Below are 17,443 nucleotides of genomic sequence, written 5' to 3'. Positions count from 1 at the left end.
ATTTGAGGGTGGTTTTGTATGTTCTTTGTAATATTCTTTGTAAATACTTGGCTAAAAATGAGGGATATATTTATGGAAAAAAAAGTGCATTTATTCTCTATAATAGTTCTGAGTAGATCACAATTAAATTTTGTGTAGCTGTGGCTGGCCGGCATTCCTGGTGGGAATCCTGTTTTGAAAGGGGGGGGCAACCTCTCCACTACTTCCATGTTGTGATCAGATTAGTTTGATCGACTGCAGCTTCCAATTAATAATTGATATCCAATAAGGGGGCATGTTGACTGGTAAAAGACTTCAATGAAGGGTCCTCTCATAAGTCCTCACTCATGGCTCCTCAGAGTTCACGACTACAGACAGAGAGAGAGAGAGAGAGAGAGAGAGAGAGAGAGAGAGAGAAAGCTCATGTAATCAAGTGAGTAAGAGCATATGAACATGGACATACATGTTGACCTTATTTAAAAACGTTTTGGATCATTATGACTGATTTGATTTGACAAACAGATACTTATTGCTGATAATAGAAAATTTCCAGCCATTGTTACATGTAAAACAAAATGCAATGCACACAAGGCATCACTTCTGTTCTCTATGCATGAAAATAAGCATGTCTCCTCTGGTAAACCTGCTCTGTATCTTTACATTTTGTAATGCTGGTTACCCTTCGTGTTATATAAACTTGACTGTTACTGAATTAAGTTACTTTCGACTGAGGGTAAAGCAAAAGCACGGGAACTTCTTCCTGTCTGGCCCAGGGGCCAATCACGGCCTGCGGTCAGATGTGGCCCACAGATTTGTCTTTTTTGGTTGACATAACGAAGCATTTGAATGAGCTAAACATTAACCTCTAAGGGCAGATGCTGGTGTTATAAATCTCTAGATGTGACACAAAATATTACTTTCTGAATGATTTTGTTAAAGACAAGAGCAAGAGTGATATTTTTTAAACTTTGCAATACTCATAATAAGTCATGTTTAAATTGAACATAAGGTTAAGATTTATATCAACTTTATTCAACTTAAATGTATTCCATACAATTTATTCTTTGTTATCTGAATTCAGATGTGAAAGAAAAGCAGAATTGTTTTTAGATGTGTTCATGTCTGATTGGCTTAGATTGAACAGAAAAGTGCATTTGTATGTAACTTTCATTGTTTTTTATTTTTAAACTGTTAGTATTGGCCCCAAGCATCTTTACATTGTCAAATCTAGCCCTCTTTAAAAGATGTTTGGACCCTGGCTTACCACATAGGACATCTGGACACTGAAATGCTACATCACCTCACCCCACCTGTTTCTTCTCATATCACTCCACTATGGGTGCAATCGAATAGTAAAAAAAAAAAAAACGGTTATGTCCTTTCCTAAACTTTTTCTTGACCTTGATGGAAAACATCATGAGGAGAGATCAAGATGTGAAGGAGAATTTGTAAGAAGATTTGACAGAAACTTTAGGAAAGAACTTACACGGTGAACCATATGGTTCAGTGGGTAAGTTCCTGTTCTAAATGAAGCAACAGAATACAAGTAGTAGTAGTATCATTCCTTAAATTCTGCCAGTTTCCTTATGAAACCTTTGAAAACTATGATAATCTACAAATGAAATCTCCACAAAAATAAATCTCGTTTTACACTACTGTATATTTTATCTGCACCCTAGCGTCACAGAGGAGGTCTGTGGAGCATCCCAAGTCGTTTGCCTGATATTTCAGTAGATGGCAGCACGTCCCTTAGTTGGTAGAGTCGGGTAGCGTCGCGTAGCCGATGAAGACATTTATGAGGAAGTAGAGGAACGTGAATAGCAACAGTCCTGTTAGTGAACTTAGAGCTTAGTATGGAGAGTCCCGAGGTAACTTTTACTTTAGCCTACATCGTGTTCTCTTTCTGTTTTGTGTGTGCGCCCAACGAATTTCGTTCAGCCGGTTTAACCATCCAGAATCTGTTTTCGTCCTGGCTGGGGAGTGAGGATGTGGGCTTCACTCAGTACCACATCAGGAGAACCAGCATTACCGTCCTGGTCCACTCCGCGCTGCCTTTAGGTAAAATTAAAAATTTGAATGTATTCAAACAGTCGGTATAGCTAACAGCCTTTGATAAGTACACCACCTGCTAGTTTAATGTGTCAACAGTGACACCTGACACCTGTATTTGGGGAGTGGACAGTGTTGGTGTTTGGAAGCACCACGTCCTACTTTTGAACATGTCGGCCCTTTACAGGGTACATTTAAGTCTCACACTCTTCACTTTGTAAGAATGCAAATACTCCAGAATTGAATCGCACGTTGCACCGTCAAGTGTTACACGCTGAAGTACAGACAACAACAAAAACAAGAGCGAAAGTCGCTACGGGTTGCGTCATATATTTTGTGGTGCATGTTTGTGTATGGAGCAGGGTAGTGAAGATAGATTGCGTGCCTAACATGGTTGTAGTTAATATATTCTGCTTATGATAGGTTGTTTAGTGCTATTGTTGACTGTATAGGTTTTGTTTATATCCATGTTGTTGTTCATCTCTCTAGGTTATTACATGGGGATGTGTATTGCTGCTCCAGAAAAAAAACTTGGATACATTCACCAGGTCGGCCTGTCTCTCTGTTATATTGATATTTAGACTGATGAACACATTTGTTGCTCACTAACTGTTTAATGTCCCCATAATCCAGAGTAGGATAGCACATTCTATCCCAGATGCAATACAATTGGTACTATGTAGTAAGGGTACTAAGCAAATAAGACCTTGATATGGGATCGCCCCTAAAATCATGGAATTAAACTCTGTAAATGTTTTTGTCAATAATTTTGAACTTTATCAGCATTAGAAGTAAGGACAAGGCTTGAAACATGTTTCCATACCAATAGTGTGCAACTCATTTAGCATGTGTAATTTGTCTGGCACAGATATAAAACAACCTTGAACAACACTGTATATTATTGGTTTTGATGTCACTGGTTTGATTAATGGTTTAATGAAGTGTGTATTGATTACTGACACTGGCTGATCACGGTGATTTAGTTTCTGTATTTAGGTTCTTACACCAGTAATGTAATTAAATGTAATGGTATTAGAATACCTGTAGAGTGGAGTGATACATATATTTAAATGTCCTAGTGCTGTTGTGCTCATATATTCAGATAATATATCAGTGCTCATGGAATGCACACTGGAAAACTTGATTTTTTTCACTGTAAAGACTTCATCAATCACAGACACAATTTCAGCCCCATATTGTGCAAAGTGAAAAAAAGTGCATCAGTCACTTGTCTGAGCCAAACCTAAACCAGTTTCATTTTGTTCTCTCAATTGGCACCTAAATACACAAGCTAACACAAAGCTGCTTTAGAGTATTAGATTTTGTGTTCAGTCATGATCAAATAAAAAAATTAAAAAACTCTGCAATGTATTGATTGATAAAGTACACAGTGGGTGTATTCAAATCTGCTGCTTTGTAAATATACACTAATATGCAATTTAAAGGTACAATTTGCGAGATATTTGGGCTCAGTGGTAGAGTGGGTTGTGGGCCACCCCAAGGTTGGTGGCTCAATCCCTGCCTTTGCTGCTCAAATTGCCATGGCCGAGGTGCCCCTGAGCAGGGCACCATACCATAGATTCTGCAGGACCTAAGAAGCTCCATGAGAAGAGGTGGAAAAACACGGTAAATATTGGAGAAGATTTAAAAAAAACCCAGTGTGCCTTTTTTTTTTTGTGGGTTTCCACCTGATTTCCTCTGTAAATCAAAAAATATCTCCACCATCATCATCCCTCTTTGTTTAATCTCATGGACACTGTAGGATTGTCAGACTCAGAAGTAGAAGCTGCTTCATGAAATAAACCTTGTTGCACATGTTTTACCCTCATGAAGGTTCAGTGTCCTTAACCTGGGAAACCTACATTAGCTGCAGTCTGGGGAGAAAGGAGTTAGGGGAGACTGCTCTCTAGAATCTCTCTTGAATTTGACCCTGCGGTGTCCATTTTTAACAGCTAGTTATCAGTATTCTGCACAATCCTACATATTGTACCTTTTAAATAATAATTCTGTGCCAATTGTTTTGTCATGATTGCCATTCAAAAGACACTGTGATATAAATGCTTTGAGCTCCCTACCCTGATGATGTATAGAGCATTTAAGATGTTGTCCAAGTCAATCTTTTGGCATGTAGTTAAAAAGTAGTTAAAAGTTGGTTAAGATCTTTGTGTCTCAGTTATATTGTCATGCTCTTTCACCAGGTGAGTGACAGCTGGAGAGCATTTCTCCTCCTCTCTCTCTGCCTTCAGTTGGCCAGCTGGACGCTGGTCATTTACTGGTCCCGCTCTCACTGGAATAACCATCCAATAAGCCAGGCCCTGCAGGCCCACATACAGCCATCTCACCCCAGCTGGGGCTCTGTGGCAGCCAACATGAACACTGAGTTCAGACGTATAGATAAGTTTGCTACAGGGGTGCCTGGAGCCAGAGTTATAGTTACCGACAACTGGGTGTTAAAGGTAAGTAAAAACACTTTATCTATGTTCATGCTGTTTTGTTGACATCGGGGGTGTCCAAATCACAATGCATTTTTTTAATTAGCTAGGCTTACATTTGTCTATCTTAAAATACAGTTGTTATTGTGAACACTAGGTATTGTCAGACACCATCACCAGGCTTGAAGTCCAAATTCCATGCTTTACTTGCATTAATAAAATTTTATTTTGGTTTTATTTATGTAGCATTAAATCCTATCAGGACACTTTTCATATAGAACTGGTCTAGTACTCTTTATAATATTAACAGAGACGCAACAAATCCCATTATAAGGAAGCACTTCCTTATCAACCAGAACCAAGCTCATGGTGGGTGGCCATCTGCTGCAACTGGTTGGATATTGTAATGCTGATAGCTACAACCAACTTGTACTACTACTAATAATAATTGAAAGAGAGAGAGCTCAGTACATCATGAAAAAGTCCCTCAGCAGTCAAAACCTATAGCGCCATAACTAGCCCTTAAACCCTAAATTACACCAGGCATGGCTACATGTTGCAGCGTGGTTGATGATAACACAAGATTTGAACTTTGAAAATATGTGTGTGGAAGAACCTAATGTACATGGTCAAAATACAAAAATACTAACTAACCCATTTGAAAACCGAAAGAACTCAGAAAGCATATCTCTAAAGAGGTACAGTCCTCAATATTTCATTAATAGAAATGGTTTTAATTAGCATCTGGCTCCACATCAATATCCACTCAGACCAATTTTTTTCCAAGTGAGTACAATAAGCACAAGTAAACTGAAAATGCTCTTGGTCAGTGTTAAGAAAACCTAAAATAAAGAAAACGACTCGGTTACTAACAGAAGTCAGTCAAGTCTTTGGTCTATAATTATTTACCAGTTTGGTAACCAGGCTTACCAGGCTTTTGAGATATCTCACAAATAAATAAATATGACTGGATAATATTAATTTGAATTGAATCTAGAATTGATCTGTCTGAGACTTGATTTATAATAATCTCAATCTTAAAGTGCTGGCCTATTGGACCCATATTTGCAAACTCCTAATTTCACCCTGTCTAATTAATCCTATGTGGACTTCATTCTTAATTTATTTGTCCAGTTATTAATAATTTAACCTGGGTGAATCCAAGTACATCAAGCAGACTTGCTATCATATACATTGCTCAAAAAACACTCAGAGCTCGGAGTACACCCCAACAGATTTGTCAGAAAGTCTTTAGTTTCCTTTCAGAATCAACATTTTCTAAATATTTATTGTAATATTATTCTTAATAATAATAATAATAAACTGTAATAAGATGTATATTATATTTTTCACATTACTTTATTAACAAATGTTCTATGAATCTCAGTTTTGTCAAAACTTTGGAAATTGCTCTTGTGTTTATTGAGATATTGATTAAAGTCTTACTTTTCAATGGGGGTGTACGCATTTATGCTGAGCACTGTATATCTGTCCAAAACTGTCTTTCCTTTTCTGCTTACAGAATCACACAGTTCACAGTGTATTCTAAGTTCCCTATTGTGTATTAGTGCCCTGTGCATTTCTGTTCTTTTTAATTAAGTTAATAAAGTGCAGTAAACAAATGCTTGAATCCTGTGAAATGCATTCTGACATACTGTAAGTACTGGAGTGAAAATCCTCCTAAGAATCAGCTATAGTATACTATAGTGTATTATATTTTAATATATTAGCATATATTTTCCTTTTTTTCCCCTTTGAATTTGTACATCTATGTCCTATTAAACATTGAAGGCCCTGCATTAACATTTTAAATGATAATTTAAAAAATCTTGAATTTTTATTTTTAAAAATTAAAAAACATGTCTTTTGCTATTTCGCTATCAGACTGAATGCAGATAATACATTAGGTCTTTTAGCCTAACATTGCTAATCTTAGCTTTTATTAGCATGCAGAACAGCTAGTGTAGTGGCAATACAACAACCAAAAAAAGAAGAAGCTTTTCACCCACGCAGAGTGTGCATTTTACTGTTATGTTCTTGTCTTTTTCACTGGTGAATTGAAAATAATGTGCGTACTTCCACGACTTAAAAGCTGAAAAGTGAAGAAAGTCTATGTCTTGTTTTGCCACTTTGACTTGATGAAACATTGCTTTTATGTCAGCGATAACTGCTATAGATTGCTTACGAAACCTAGTCAGAACTCCAAGCAAAGAATTTGTCAGGTCAGGTCCCTGGAGAAGTTGAGTGACTTAAGCTTGCACCACAGTCAAATACCACATGTAAGGTTTCTTTCTTAGGATGGCGCATGCCATGGTGTGGGAGGTACTAGACTTTCCTGTCCTATCTTTCCAGTTGGTGTTCTGGCACCTTTTCTGCATACCTGTAGTCCTATTTAAATGTAGCATTTTTCTTCAAATCAAATCAAATTTTATTTGTATAGACCAAATTCACAAAACACATTTTGCCTCGGAGGGCTTTACAATCTGTACAGGAAGTGACACCCTCTGTCCTTAGGACCTTAGGTCCTTAGGTCCTCAGAAATCCTGAACCTCAGGAAGAGCCACAGAGGAGGGATCCCTCTCCCAGGACGGACAGACGTGCAATAGATGTCACGTGTACAGAACAAATCAACACAAACATATTGTACAATTACAATGAATGATAAAATGTCAATGAATTATAATGAATGATAAAATGATTACAGTAGCAGTGGAACCTGTGATAGAGAGAGACACACAGATGCACAGCAGCAGCAAGTCATTAATTAACTATAAACTGTAATATAATATCCATAAATCCTCTGTTGCTCTTTCATTATAGTCAGAATTGTATTGTTTCACCAGCAACTCTATCTTAGCATACATCCACATCAGCGTAAATGACAGGAATTTCCATAGAAATTTAATTCTGGCCAAGCACTTAACTCTTGATGTTGTAGAATGTTATCACGAGTCACAGGCATCTGTTACTGTGTATACACATCGGGTAATTCATAGTAGCTGTTATTGTTGAGTGCAGCTACTTCTAATCCTGAGATGATGTGACTGTCAACAAGCCTGTCCTGATTCATTGTTCTGAATAGGATATTGGCTTTTCTTCCTCTCATCTTTAGCTCACTCATGAGTTGCTCAGAGCAAAAAGTGGCTGTGCTACCAGGATCTAAGAACGTATACGTTTTTATTATTTTACTGCCTTTGATCTGTACAGGCACAGTTGACAAGACAATCATGTGTTCTGCCCCCTACATGACCACGTTTTTTGAGAAACTGCACAACTTTTCCCTGCTGTTTCTTGCTGTGTATCCTCTGCCATTTCCTTCTCCTTTGAGTGTAGGACTGGTAGGATGTTTCAGCATACACAACAACCCAGATGAATAAGGCAGTCTTCCAAAACAAACACCATTCTTTTTTTTAAATTAATTTTTTCTTGGTGTGGTTTCTTTTCCATTTTGGGACACAACTCCAATCTGTGACCCTCTTCACACAACAGACAGGATATTTTTACTTGTTGCATTTGAGTTGCGTTTCCAGAAGTAGCAGCTGCAACAGAGGTGGCAAAACTGCTTCCTATCCTCTTAATGCGACCCTGTGAGAGGTTATCCTCTAGTGTACTTATTTCCACTCCATGCTGAAAGCTCTGATAAAGGTGCTATACTCAAGAGAGTCTCCATCAAAGGTTAGTATATCCCTTAAGGTTAATGATAATGAAGCCTGCTGTTGCTCTACTAGTAGAGCAGTTATATCATTTTGCTTTTGCATGATGTGAAGAAGATTGCCTTGGTCCATATTGGTTTGCAACAACCCAGAATGCTGAATGGACTGTATGACGTATAGTGTGACATGTTTCCGGAGATGCTTGAGGGATTTAGAACTTGAGCTTTTGGTTCAAATTTCTGTGAAACATTTTCCTTTGGTCTTGCCCCCTTGGCATTGCAGCTTTAATGTCTCCTGCTGGTGGATGATTGAACTGATTATTTGATTCCTTTGGCTGTGCCTCCACTGGCACTGTAGCTTTATTGCCTCCTGTTGGTGGATGTTGGATCTGATCTGATTTGTGCCTCTTGAGCTTCCAATTCATGTCTTTCTTTGAGGGCAGCTGCCATAGCATGGAGAGCAGCCGTTTTAGCCTCTGCTGAAAGGCATGCAGAGAAGGTTGATGACCTTGAAGATCTATGGCTGTAGTGACGAGCAAGTTTTACCACCTACATTAGAAATGCTGGACAAATATCATCACTAATCACAGTTCTTGCAGCATTGTCATTAACCACGGTTTACTTCATCATTTTCTGCTTCACTTTGATTGACAAGTGCATTCCTTTTGGTGTCACTCATCTTGATATGGATAGAGCAGATCGCCCACCCTGCCTTTATTCACAATTGTAGTAGGATTTACCTGTATCTGAGAAGGCCAATCACTTTCACACATTGAATTCAAGGTGGCGATTTCATTGGCTAGATAGAATCACATGGGTAGTATGACTCTCACACGATTGGTTGGTACCTTCCAATGCTTGCTCAGTGCAGTGCTTGGATAGGGAAAAGTAATGTTACGGCATGAAATAGACTCGCCTGTCAAAAAAAAAAAAAAAAATTCTACAATTAATCTCGGGTCCGGATGATATGGCGATCCGGTCCGGATCCGGACCCCGGTCCGCGGGTTGGGAACCCCGGCTATATAGTATATACTATTTACCAGACTGTGGAGATATGGGATTGCCACTGGTTGCAGAATTTTATCTCTATCACAGATAGAGTAAAATCTTTTAGTGGAGGCAGTGTGATGGTCTGGGGTGGTATTTCCCTCACTGGAAAAAGTAGGCTTGTCATCATTGGATGCAATGCAGAGAGATATCGAGGTTCTTCTACTGCTCATCCCATAAATGCAGTTCCACATTGGATCACCTGACCTCTAGCTCCAGTGTAAAGATTCTTGTAGTCATCTTTGATCAGGATATATTAACATCGACATAAAACAAACTTCAAGGACTGCCTTTTTTCACCCAAGTAACATTGTGAAAATCAGGCACATTCTCTCAAACAGATGCAGAAAAACTATTAAAATAAATTCAAATTTTATTTGTATAGTCCAAAGTCACAAAGTACATTTGCCATGGAGGGCTTTATAATCTGTACAGGGAGTGACACCCTATGTCCTTAGAGCCTCAGTTAGAGTGAGGAAAACCTGCCCACAAAAAACCTTTAACAGGGAAAAAAGGTGGAAGAAACCTCAGGAAGAGCCACAGAGGAGGGATCCCTCTCCCAGGACGGACAGACGTGCAATAGACGTCACGTGTACAGAAAAAATCAACACAAACATATTGTCAATGCATTTATTATTTCTAGGCTGAATTATTGCAAGTCCTGGTTATCAGACTGCCCCAATAAGTCCCTTAGGACTCTGCACTTTATACAGAATGCTGTGGCACGTGTTCTGACAGGAACCGAGATCAGAAGTAATACCTCTACCGTTTTGGCTTTTTGGCATTGACCTGTTAAATCCAGAATACAATTTAAAATACACCTCTTCATGGTCAGGCACCATCATATCTTAAAGCTGGGAAAAAATCTCTCAAACTCCAGCACATTATCTCATCAGGGCTGCCTCTTTTTCTCCTCCGTTCTTCTCCCTGTATACCAACAGTTCAAAAATGATGATTGGGTTAGGGAGATTGACCATGTGATGACCTGATGACTTAGTGCAGCCGTAACAATTTGGAGCTCAGTGCTCTGAAGATAGTGGTAGTGGCTTCATACTTTGTGAGTCCTTCCACTTCCTGGGAACTATCATCACCTCAAGTGGAACCTGAACCTGTGAATGGATTTCCTGTGTCAGCTGAAAAAGTTAAACCTGCCAAAGACAATGACCTTGTCTCCTCCATTACCATCTGGATGGACAAGGGCAAACTTGCAGCATATCATTAACACCACTGAGAAGATGATCAGCTTTGATATGCCATCCCTTTAGGACCTGTACACCACTAGGACCCCTGTGTTTAGATACAGTCGTCCCTCGCTATAATGTGGTTCACTTTTCGCGGACTCGCTGTTTCGCAGATTTTTTTTTGTGTCATTTTGCATGCTTTTTTTTTTTTACAGCGTACTGTACAGTATGAACACGCATTGTGTTCTGCGTCCTAAATTGGCTAAGGGAGAACCACACGTGTTCTGCGTCCTGATTAACTAAGGGAGTACTGTACAAAATGCGTGTAAAAGTGTGTGGTTAGGGGTTTTACGGCCTTAAAACATGTATAATACCTGTAAAACTTACTTCGCGGATTTCGTTTTTTGGGGGTTATTTTTAGAACGTATCCCCCGCGATAAACGAGGGACCACTGTACACCAATGCATCAAGATTCTGATCCTGAGACACAAACTTTTTGCCCAGTCCTTGATAGATATTAGATAGATATTCTACCAGACCACAGGTTTACTGTGTTTTCATTTTGATGTTCTTCTTAATTCTAAAACTATTTGCATTCATGTACAAACCTGATCCTCTTTGTATTTCTTTAGGTGACCACCTATCATGTCTACATGGCTTTACAGAGTGAATGTCATGTGACAGTAACAGAGTCTCAACAGCACCAACTGAGTCCAGACTTGGCCTCTCCTGCACAGATCTTGACCTTTAGAGTGGGAAGCATCAACCCTGCTGTCAAACCTTTTGATATCAGGTAGGAGTGTGACAGTGTGTGTGTGGGGCTGGCTGTCAGGAAAAGAAAAGCTTATGCCACATCCAAAAAAGCCAAGGTACTTTTCCACTGTTCCCAGGCTCAACTCTACAGAGTATCCAGAGCTCCGAGAAAAGCTCCATGTTCCTATCAGAAACTCTGCCAACGTAGTGATTGGCCACACTATCAGTGAACTCTTCCTAGAAACCTTCAGAGCTCAGGTGGACCTCAATCAACCATACATACTCCCCAGCGGACAGGTACACTACTGCACGTGTGTTATTTAGCTAAGCTAATCGCAGTAAAAATGCAAAATTAATAAGAATGTTTTCTTTGCACAGGAGATAGAGCCCTGTATCGGCTGTATGCAGGTTCCAGCAAACACCAAACTGGTCAGACTCTGCCACATAGAAGGTGTGTGTGTGCGCGTGTGTGTGTGCGCACGCGCGTGTGTGTGTGTGTGTGTGTGCGTGCGTGTGCATGCGTGCATGTAGTAATTAATAACTCATCAATTAATGACTATACCTGTGACTTGTGTGTTCAAGGATCTGACGATGACTCAGAGTGCCAGCAGTGTTTCTGCAGACCCATGTGGTGTCTCTCCTGTCTGGGTCGATGGTTTGCCAGCCGTCAAGACCAGCAAAGGCCAGAGACCTGGTTGTCCAGCAGAGTCCCCTGCCCCACCTGTAGAGCCAAATTCTGTATACTGGACATCTGTATTGTCCGCTGACAACACCCTCCATATAGATCCAAATAGCATTTTTTTTTCCTTTGGAAAAAGCAACATACAGCACCAAATATCTGGAGGGGAAAAAGTGGACAGGACACTGAATATTACAGTATACATAGTTGTTTTTTTTTTTGTTTGTTTTTTTTAAAATAAAGACTGACAATATAGCATAATCATATAACAAATTACTGTTATTTTACCCAGTGCAAAAATATGCTTCCTAGCAATTCTATAATCATGACCTGATCAGTGTACATACATTTCAAAATGCTCTAAATAGCCAAATCAAATGTTATTTACCCCTGCTTATATCGAAATTTAAAGGTTACCTGATCATTCACATGTATGCTCTGAGTAGGGATAGTTAATCAGAAACAATTATTTAAATTACATTCATACTTGACACTTAATATGTCAGTCAGTGATAATGTTATTCTTCAGTGCAATGATTTTGAGTTGTGTAATGTAGTGTGTAGTGTATTTGTCACTTTTATTTCAAATTTTTTAAGATATCCCTTGAGCAGTTTGATCAGTGGAGCCAGTAGCACCAGTTTTTATCCCAAGTTCTAGAACATGCAAATGCAAGCATGCAAAGTAAATTGGAGACATTGTATTTCTTTTACATGTGAGAGTTTGTTTTCGTTAACGTAAGCTGTGAGATTGTGTGTGCTGAGAATTGTTAAAACATGTTTTTATTAAAGCTCTTGCAAACCATTGTGGATGTTTTTTACTTAGACTTGTGTTCAGGTTGCTCTTGAGCAGAGCTAAACTGGACATTAGTTAAGGTCTTCAAACTCCATACAAATAAGAACAATAAAAGGTGTATTTGTCCTGCAACATGTCCTGTAAGCAAGAGAGCAAGGCAATATCAACCAAGCACAGTCTGTACATGCCCACAAAGCCTAGTTTTATAAGCCAAAAATAATTCAGATCACCAAATTGACTTTTCCAACCACCAGCAGGAGGCGCTGTAGGTGAGTGTGAGTATGAGCATATGTACGCATTCAGGCCGTGTCCAGCGTCCACCCAATGACATTTGGTCAGGATAGGACAATGTTTCTACAAGTTCTAAGCGACTTTTGGCGAGTAGTGGTGAGTCGAACTTTGAGGGGTCATCACGGCCACACCGTTCAGACTTTGGGAAAGTTGTACTCAACTTTTAATGGGAAAAAATGGCTCCAAAACGCAACTTCCACCCAAAATGGCCGATTTCCTGTGCATCTGGCACCATGGTGTCCATAAGCATGGCCAATCCACGTGACCGCCAAATTATCAAATTTTTTCACAGGCATGACGCGCCGGCAACAATCCGAGACTTCTCGCGAATGTTACAGGCACGTAATTCGTCCCAGAAGACAGAAAATATGTAAAATAATAACACGGAAAAATTCCTTCAGTTCCAATAGGTCCTCGCACCGCTGTCGGTGCTCGGGCCCTAATAATAACGTGGAAAAATTCCCTCAGTTCCAATAGGTCCTCGCACCGCTGTCGGTGCTTGGGCCCTAATTAATAAACAAAAACTTTAATGACAGCAACAATACTACTACTGCTTACTTTGTGCTTGAAAAGGGTCACAAGACTTTGATCTATTAAACAATGTTTCTATAGCTTATAGTTTTTGAAATTTCACTGCATTCTCAGAGCGCAGTGTTCTGATGGGTAGTACAGTACTATGAGCTCTTTAAGATATGATGGTTCCTGACCATGAAGAACTTTGTATGCGAGCAGAAGAAACCAAAATGGGAGAGATGTGATCTCTGATCTTGGTTCCTGTCAGTACACGTGCAGCAGCGTTATAGATCTCTGGAAGAAATATCTGATTATATGTGCCAAAATGGTCAATGATTACCTCTTGGTAAAAGCAACAGCAAAGAGAGCTATTAGTATTACCAGTAGGAGGCAGTGTTGCGCCTTGCTTCTCCTTTTGGACTCTCCTTGTGAACGGACCGTTGTCAACTTCCTCATTACGCTGAGCGAAGCTGTACTGGAAATGAGCAAGCGCTTGTCTGTCTTATTTCTTCTCCTGTTTTACAGGTTGGTGATGACTTAAAACATGTTTAGCTACCCACAGTTGTGTTATGAGTTTAATAATGATGTGAGGTCGATTTTGCTAAGGGTACTGAAAATGTTTGTGTGACTTTCGTAATAAGTAGCAAAAACGGGGTTTCCTGTGTGTCGCGTGTGGCCTAAGATGGCGCCGCTTTGTTTTTCTGTTGTGTTATTTTCGGTAAAGTATTTTGTTACATATGGAAATAGGTTGAATGTTACAGTTAGGCATTTTGTTACATATGGAAATAGGTTGAATGTTACAGTTAGGCTATGGTAGATACATTTGTTAATATTGGCAGTAATTAAGTGTTTCAACTTTTTAAGCCTTCAGCTCAGACATTTATTTTATTTTTATTTGCACTATATGTGAGATTAAATAAGGGAACCTGTGAAGGCCTATGCTTTATATTTCATTATTAGCAGTAGTTCTGAACTCGACAGTAGCAGTGAGTTCACTGAATGAGGATGTAATAACACAGTGGTTCACTGAATTATTCCTTATGAAGTACTGGGAAAAAAATGTGTTTGTTTGGAAACGAGGATGATGTAATAACCAGCCTGTCTGTATTTTGAGTTTGTTTTGTACTGATTAAGGACATTTGAATACGGATAAACAAAATACAGAAAAGAGATTAAAAAAGGAGATATTTTGCAAACTGGAAAATAAATTACGCTGAGCGAAGCTGTACTGGAATGGAGCAAGCGCTTGTCTGTCTTATTTCTTCTCCTGTTTTACAGGTACCCTGCCTGGGACCTGTTACACTTATACCAATTTAGGATGGTTCCTTTGATGCCAATTTGATGTTCCAGTCTCTGTAAAAGAATTTGGTGGTCAGTGGTGTCAAATGCGACACTAAGATCTAACAAGATAAGTACAGAGACAAATCCTTTGTCTGGTGCCATTAGGAAGTAATTTGTAACTGCTCTGGCATTAGGGAGAGCCTTCCTGTATCTTTTAAGATTATCTTGCCAGATTAAACAAGATTCTTCCAGTTTAGTAGCACACCATTTGGGTTCAGATTTGCATGCTTTTTGCTTTAATTTGCGAGTCTACTGGTTATGGGGGACAGACACAGTCTCTATACTAAAGGACTGGGTAAGCAGCAGCTCTAATGGTAGCACAGAGAAGCATGTAAGACTGCAGCTCTAGTTTAACTGGAGCCTACCAGTTACAGTTGAACTAAAACACTTTGGGGCACCAGCTGGATGAGGCAATTTAACCGTTGTCTTGTGCTAGATGGCTGTGCAGAAAGCTAGCCACTCAGTCTGGGTAAGTGGGCAGGAGCAGGATGAGTCCTCTCGGCTGCTCCACACTTGTTTTAGCTGCTTTTACCGATTTTATCCAGTGGCTGTAAAACACCCAGAAGAGATGAAATGTAACCTGTGCAACATGTTTGTCTTAGTACCTAAAGAGGATTTTACTGATAGCGCTTTTATCTGCTCTAAATGTACCAAAATCAACCATTTGAGGCCTCCTCATTGAGCTAAAAGGACAAATCAAGCTCCTTACTGAGCGAAATGCACTTTTAAAGGAGCAATCCAAAATGCAGGACAGTTTTAACAGCACTGTTGTAGTTGGTTTCCCGGGCTTGGACACCTTCACTGAGGACTTTTAGCTGCTAACTTACCGCTCCAGGAACCTGCCAGCACCTCCACACACACAGCCCTCCAGCCAGCACCACTACGAGCACAGAGGCTTAGGACCCCTCAGTCATCACAGATGCCCCACCATGCGCCAGGGGAGAAGGTCTCATGGTCAACTTTCTTTACATCCTCCCTCCCTCCAGCTGTCCAACCGGTTTGAAGCTTTGGCCCCAGATGAGGACTGAGGCTCCCACCACCCCATATCTCACTCTTTGTTGCTATCCTAGCACCTCACCCTCCCTATCTTTCTGTCCCTCATCCCACCATTAGGGGTATTTGGGGTTGACGGGGCCAGAGTCAGACACACTCAAAATTTCTTTAGAAATGTTTCTAGGTATTATTATTATTCTTACGCCCTTTTTTGGCTTGCTACTCCTCCCGCAGTCTTGGTCGCACATACACAAAAGAGGTATCAAAACGATTGACTCAGTCTGCTGAAGCTCTAAGACTTGGCGTAAGACACAAAGATGCACCAGCAACATCCATCACAGCCCCATAGACTGTGATGTTAAAAAGGCAGGAACATTTCTGGAGGAAAGCAGAAGTAACGTTTCTTTGAATCGCTCTAACAGGTCACATTTCTTCCATTTAGTGACACAATACTTATGTAGACGTTTAGAAAGAGCTCAAGTGAAACCGGTTAAATGATAGGATATATGGTTTGGCCAGAAATCCTTTTTGTTCGAGGGGTACTTTCAGCGTTTTTTCTTTCTCTCTCAGCAGTGTCATGTGTCACAGGAGCAGCTGCGGTTGATTGCTCTGCTCTGATTGGTGGCCTCCACTTCTCACAGACACACAGACAGACAGATGCACAGACACATAGAGACACACACACACACACACACACACAAACACACCTGGGGTCCGTTTCACAAAGCAGGTTTATTGAAAACTCAGAGTCTGTTAACCCTGGAATCACAGAAACTCAGAGTTTTCTGTTTCACAAAGGAGGGTCAGTCAAACCCAAGAGAGAGGGTTAACTCTAACCTGTTTCACAAAGTGAGGTAACTTAACCTCAAGCTCAGTTGCCATAGTAACAGACTCAGTGAATCTAACCTGGTTGGGACCAGGTTTTCCTGAAGAAACCCTGAGTTTCTCTCTGTCTCCGCCCACTTTCAGAGCCACATACTTAATTTGATTTCCTCATTCCTGCACTGTCAGAACGTCCTCTAGTTCCAGAAGGCAACGTTTGGTATCAACTTTTTGAACATGGCGTGTCCTTTTGATCACAATCCTGTGGACGAAGGTGCAGCAATCCTGCGCAGGGAATACTCAGAGAGTACTCAGACCACGCATAGATATTTCAGCCCTCCCGGACAATTTTCTTTTTGAGCGGTACCGTTTTACTTCACAGTCTATAATTTACATACACAACCTCATCCGTCCGCACATTTCAAACATCACGAGTCGCAGTCATGCGCTCACATCGCAGCAGATTTTGTGTGTGGCGCTGCGTTTTTTTGCCAATGGCAGTTTTTTGTATAACATCGGAGATGCTGAGCACTTGAGTAAGGCAACTGTATGCAGGGCCATCAGAAGAGTCTGCCTCGCCCTGAAAAGACTTTTACCTATATTTGTTGTCTTCCCTGGACACAAACCTGTCAGGGCCATTAAGGAAGAGTTCCACAGGATCGCAGGTGAAGGATGTAGAGATCTGTTGAATTCCTTTAATATCAGGCTGTATTATGTATTATGCTGTATTTCGGGCATCTGCCCTCTTTCTGTTGGCTGAGTAAAAATCTGGGTTAGTTTATTAGGCTTCATTGTTTAATACAATATAAAGAAGACATTTTTGAGTGTTAAAAGAGCATTATGGAAGGGATCAAAGAAGTTCAGAGTCAAGTCATGCAGATGTCTGACCTGTTTGAACAATGTTTTTATATTTCATCT

General features: G+C 40.1%; 1 protein-coding gene across 2 annotated transcripts; it reads left to right on the top strand.

Moving 5' to 3' along the window:
• Window positions 1-1,724: 1,724 nt before the first annotated feature.
• On the top strand, window positions 1,725-12,575 carry tmem129 (transmembrane protein 129, E3 ubiquitin protein ligase). Of its 2 annotated transcripts, none has more exons than XM_010753326.3 (7): window positions 1,725-2,037; window positions 2,518-2,576; window positions 4,227-4,484; window positions 10,973-11,133; window positions 11,231-11,390; window positions 11,472-11,544; window positions 11,676-12,575. In XM_010753326.3, the coding sequence occupies exons 1-7, from the start codon at window positions 1,833-1,835 to the stop codon at window positions 11,858-11,860; spliced, it is 1,101 nt and encodes a 366-aa protein (XP_010751628.2). In that variant the 5' UTR covers window positions 1,725-1,832; the 3' UTR covers window positions 11,861-12,575. The 2 variants fall into 2 exon arrangements, with proteins under 2 accessions (XP_010751628.2, XP_019110071.1); XM_019254526.2 differs by having other exon boundaries at window positions 1,726-1,847.
• Window positions 12,576-17,443: the final 4,868 nt, after the last annotated feature.

This window comes from Larimichthys crocea, unplaced genomic scaffold (genome assembly GCF_000972845.2).
Source record: "Larimichthys crocea isolate SSNF unplaced genomic scaffold, L_crocea_2.0 scaffold388, whole genome shotgun sequence".
Lineage (NCBI taxonomy): Eukaryota > Metazoa > Chordata > Actinopteri > Sciaenidae > Larimichthys > Larimichthys crocea.
Note: the sequence above shows the minus strand (reverse complement) of the source record. Positions and strands in the feature narration are given on the sequence as shown.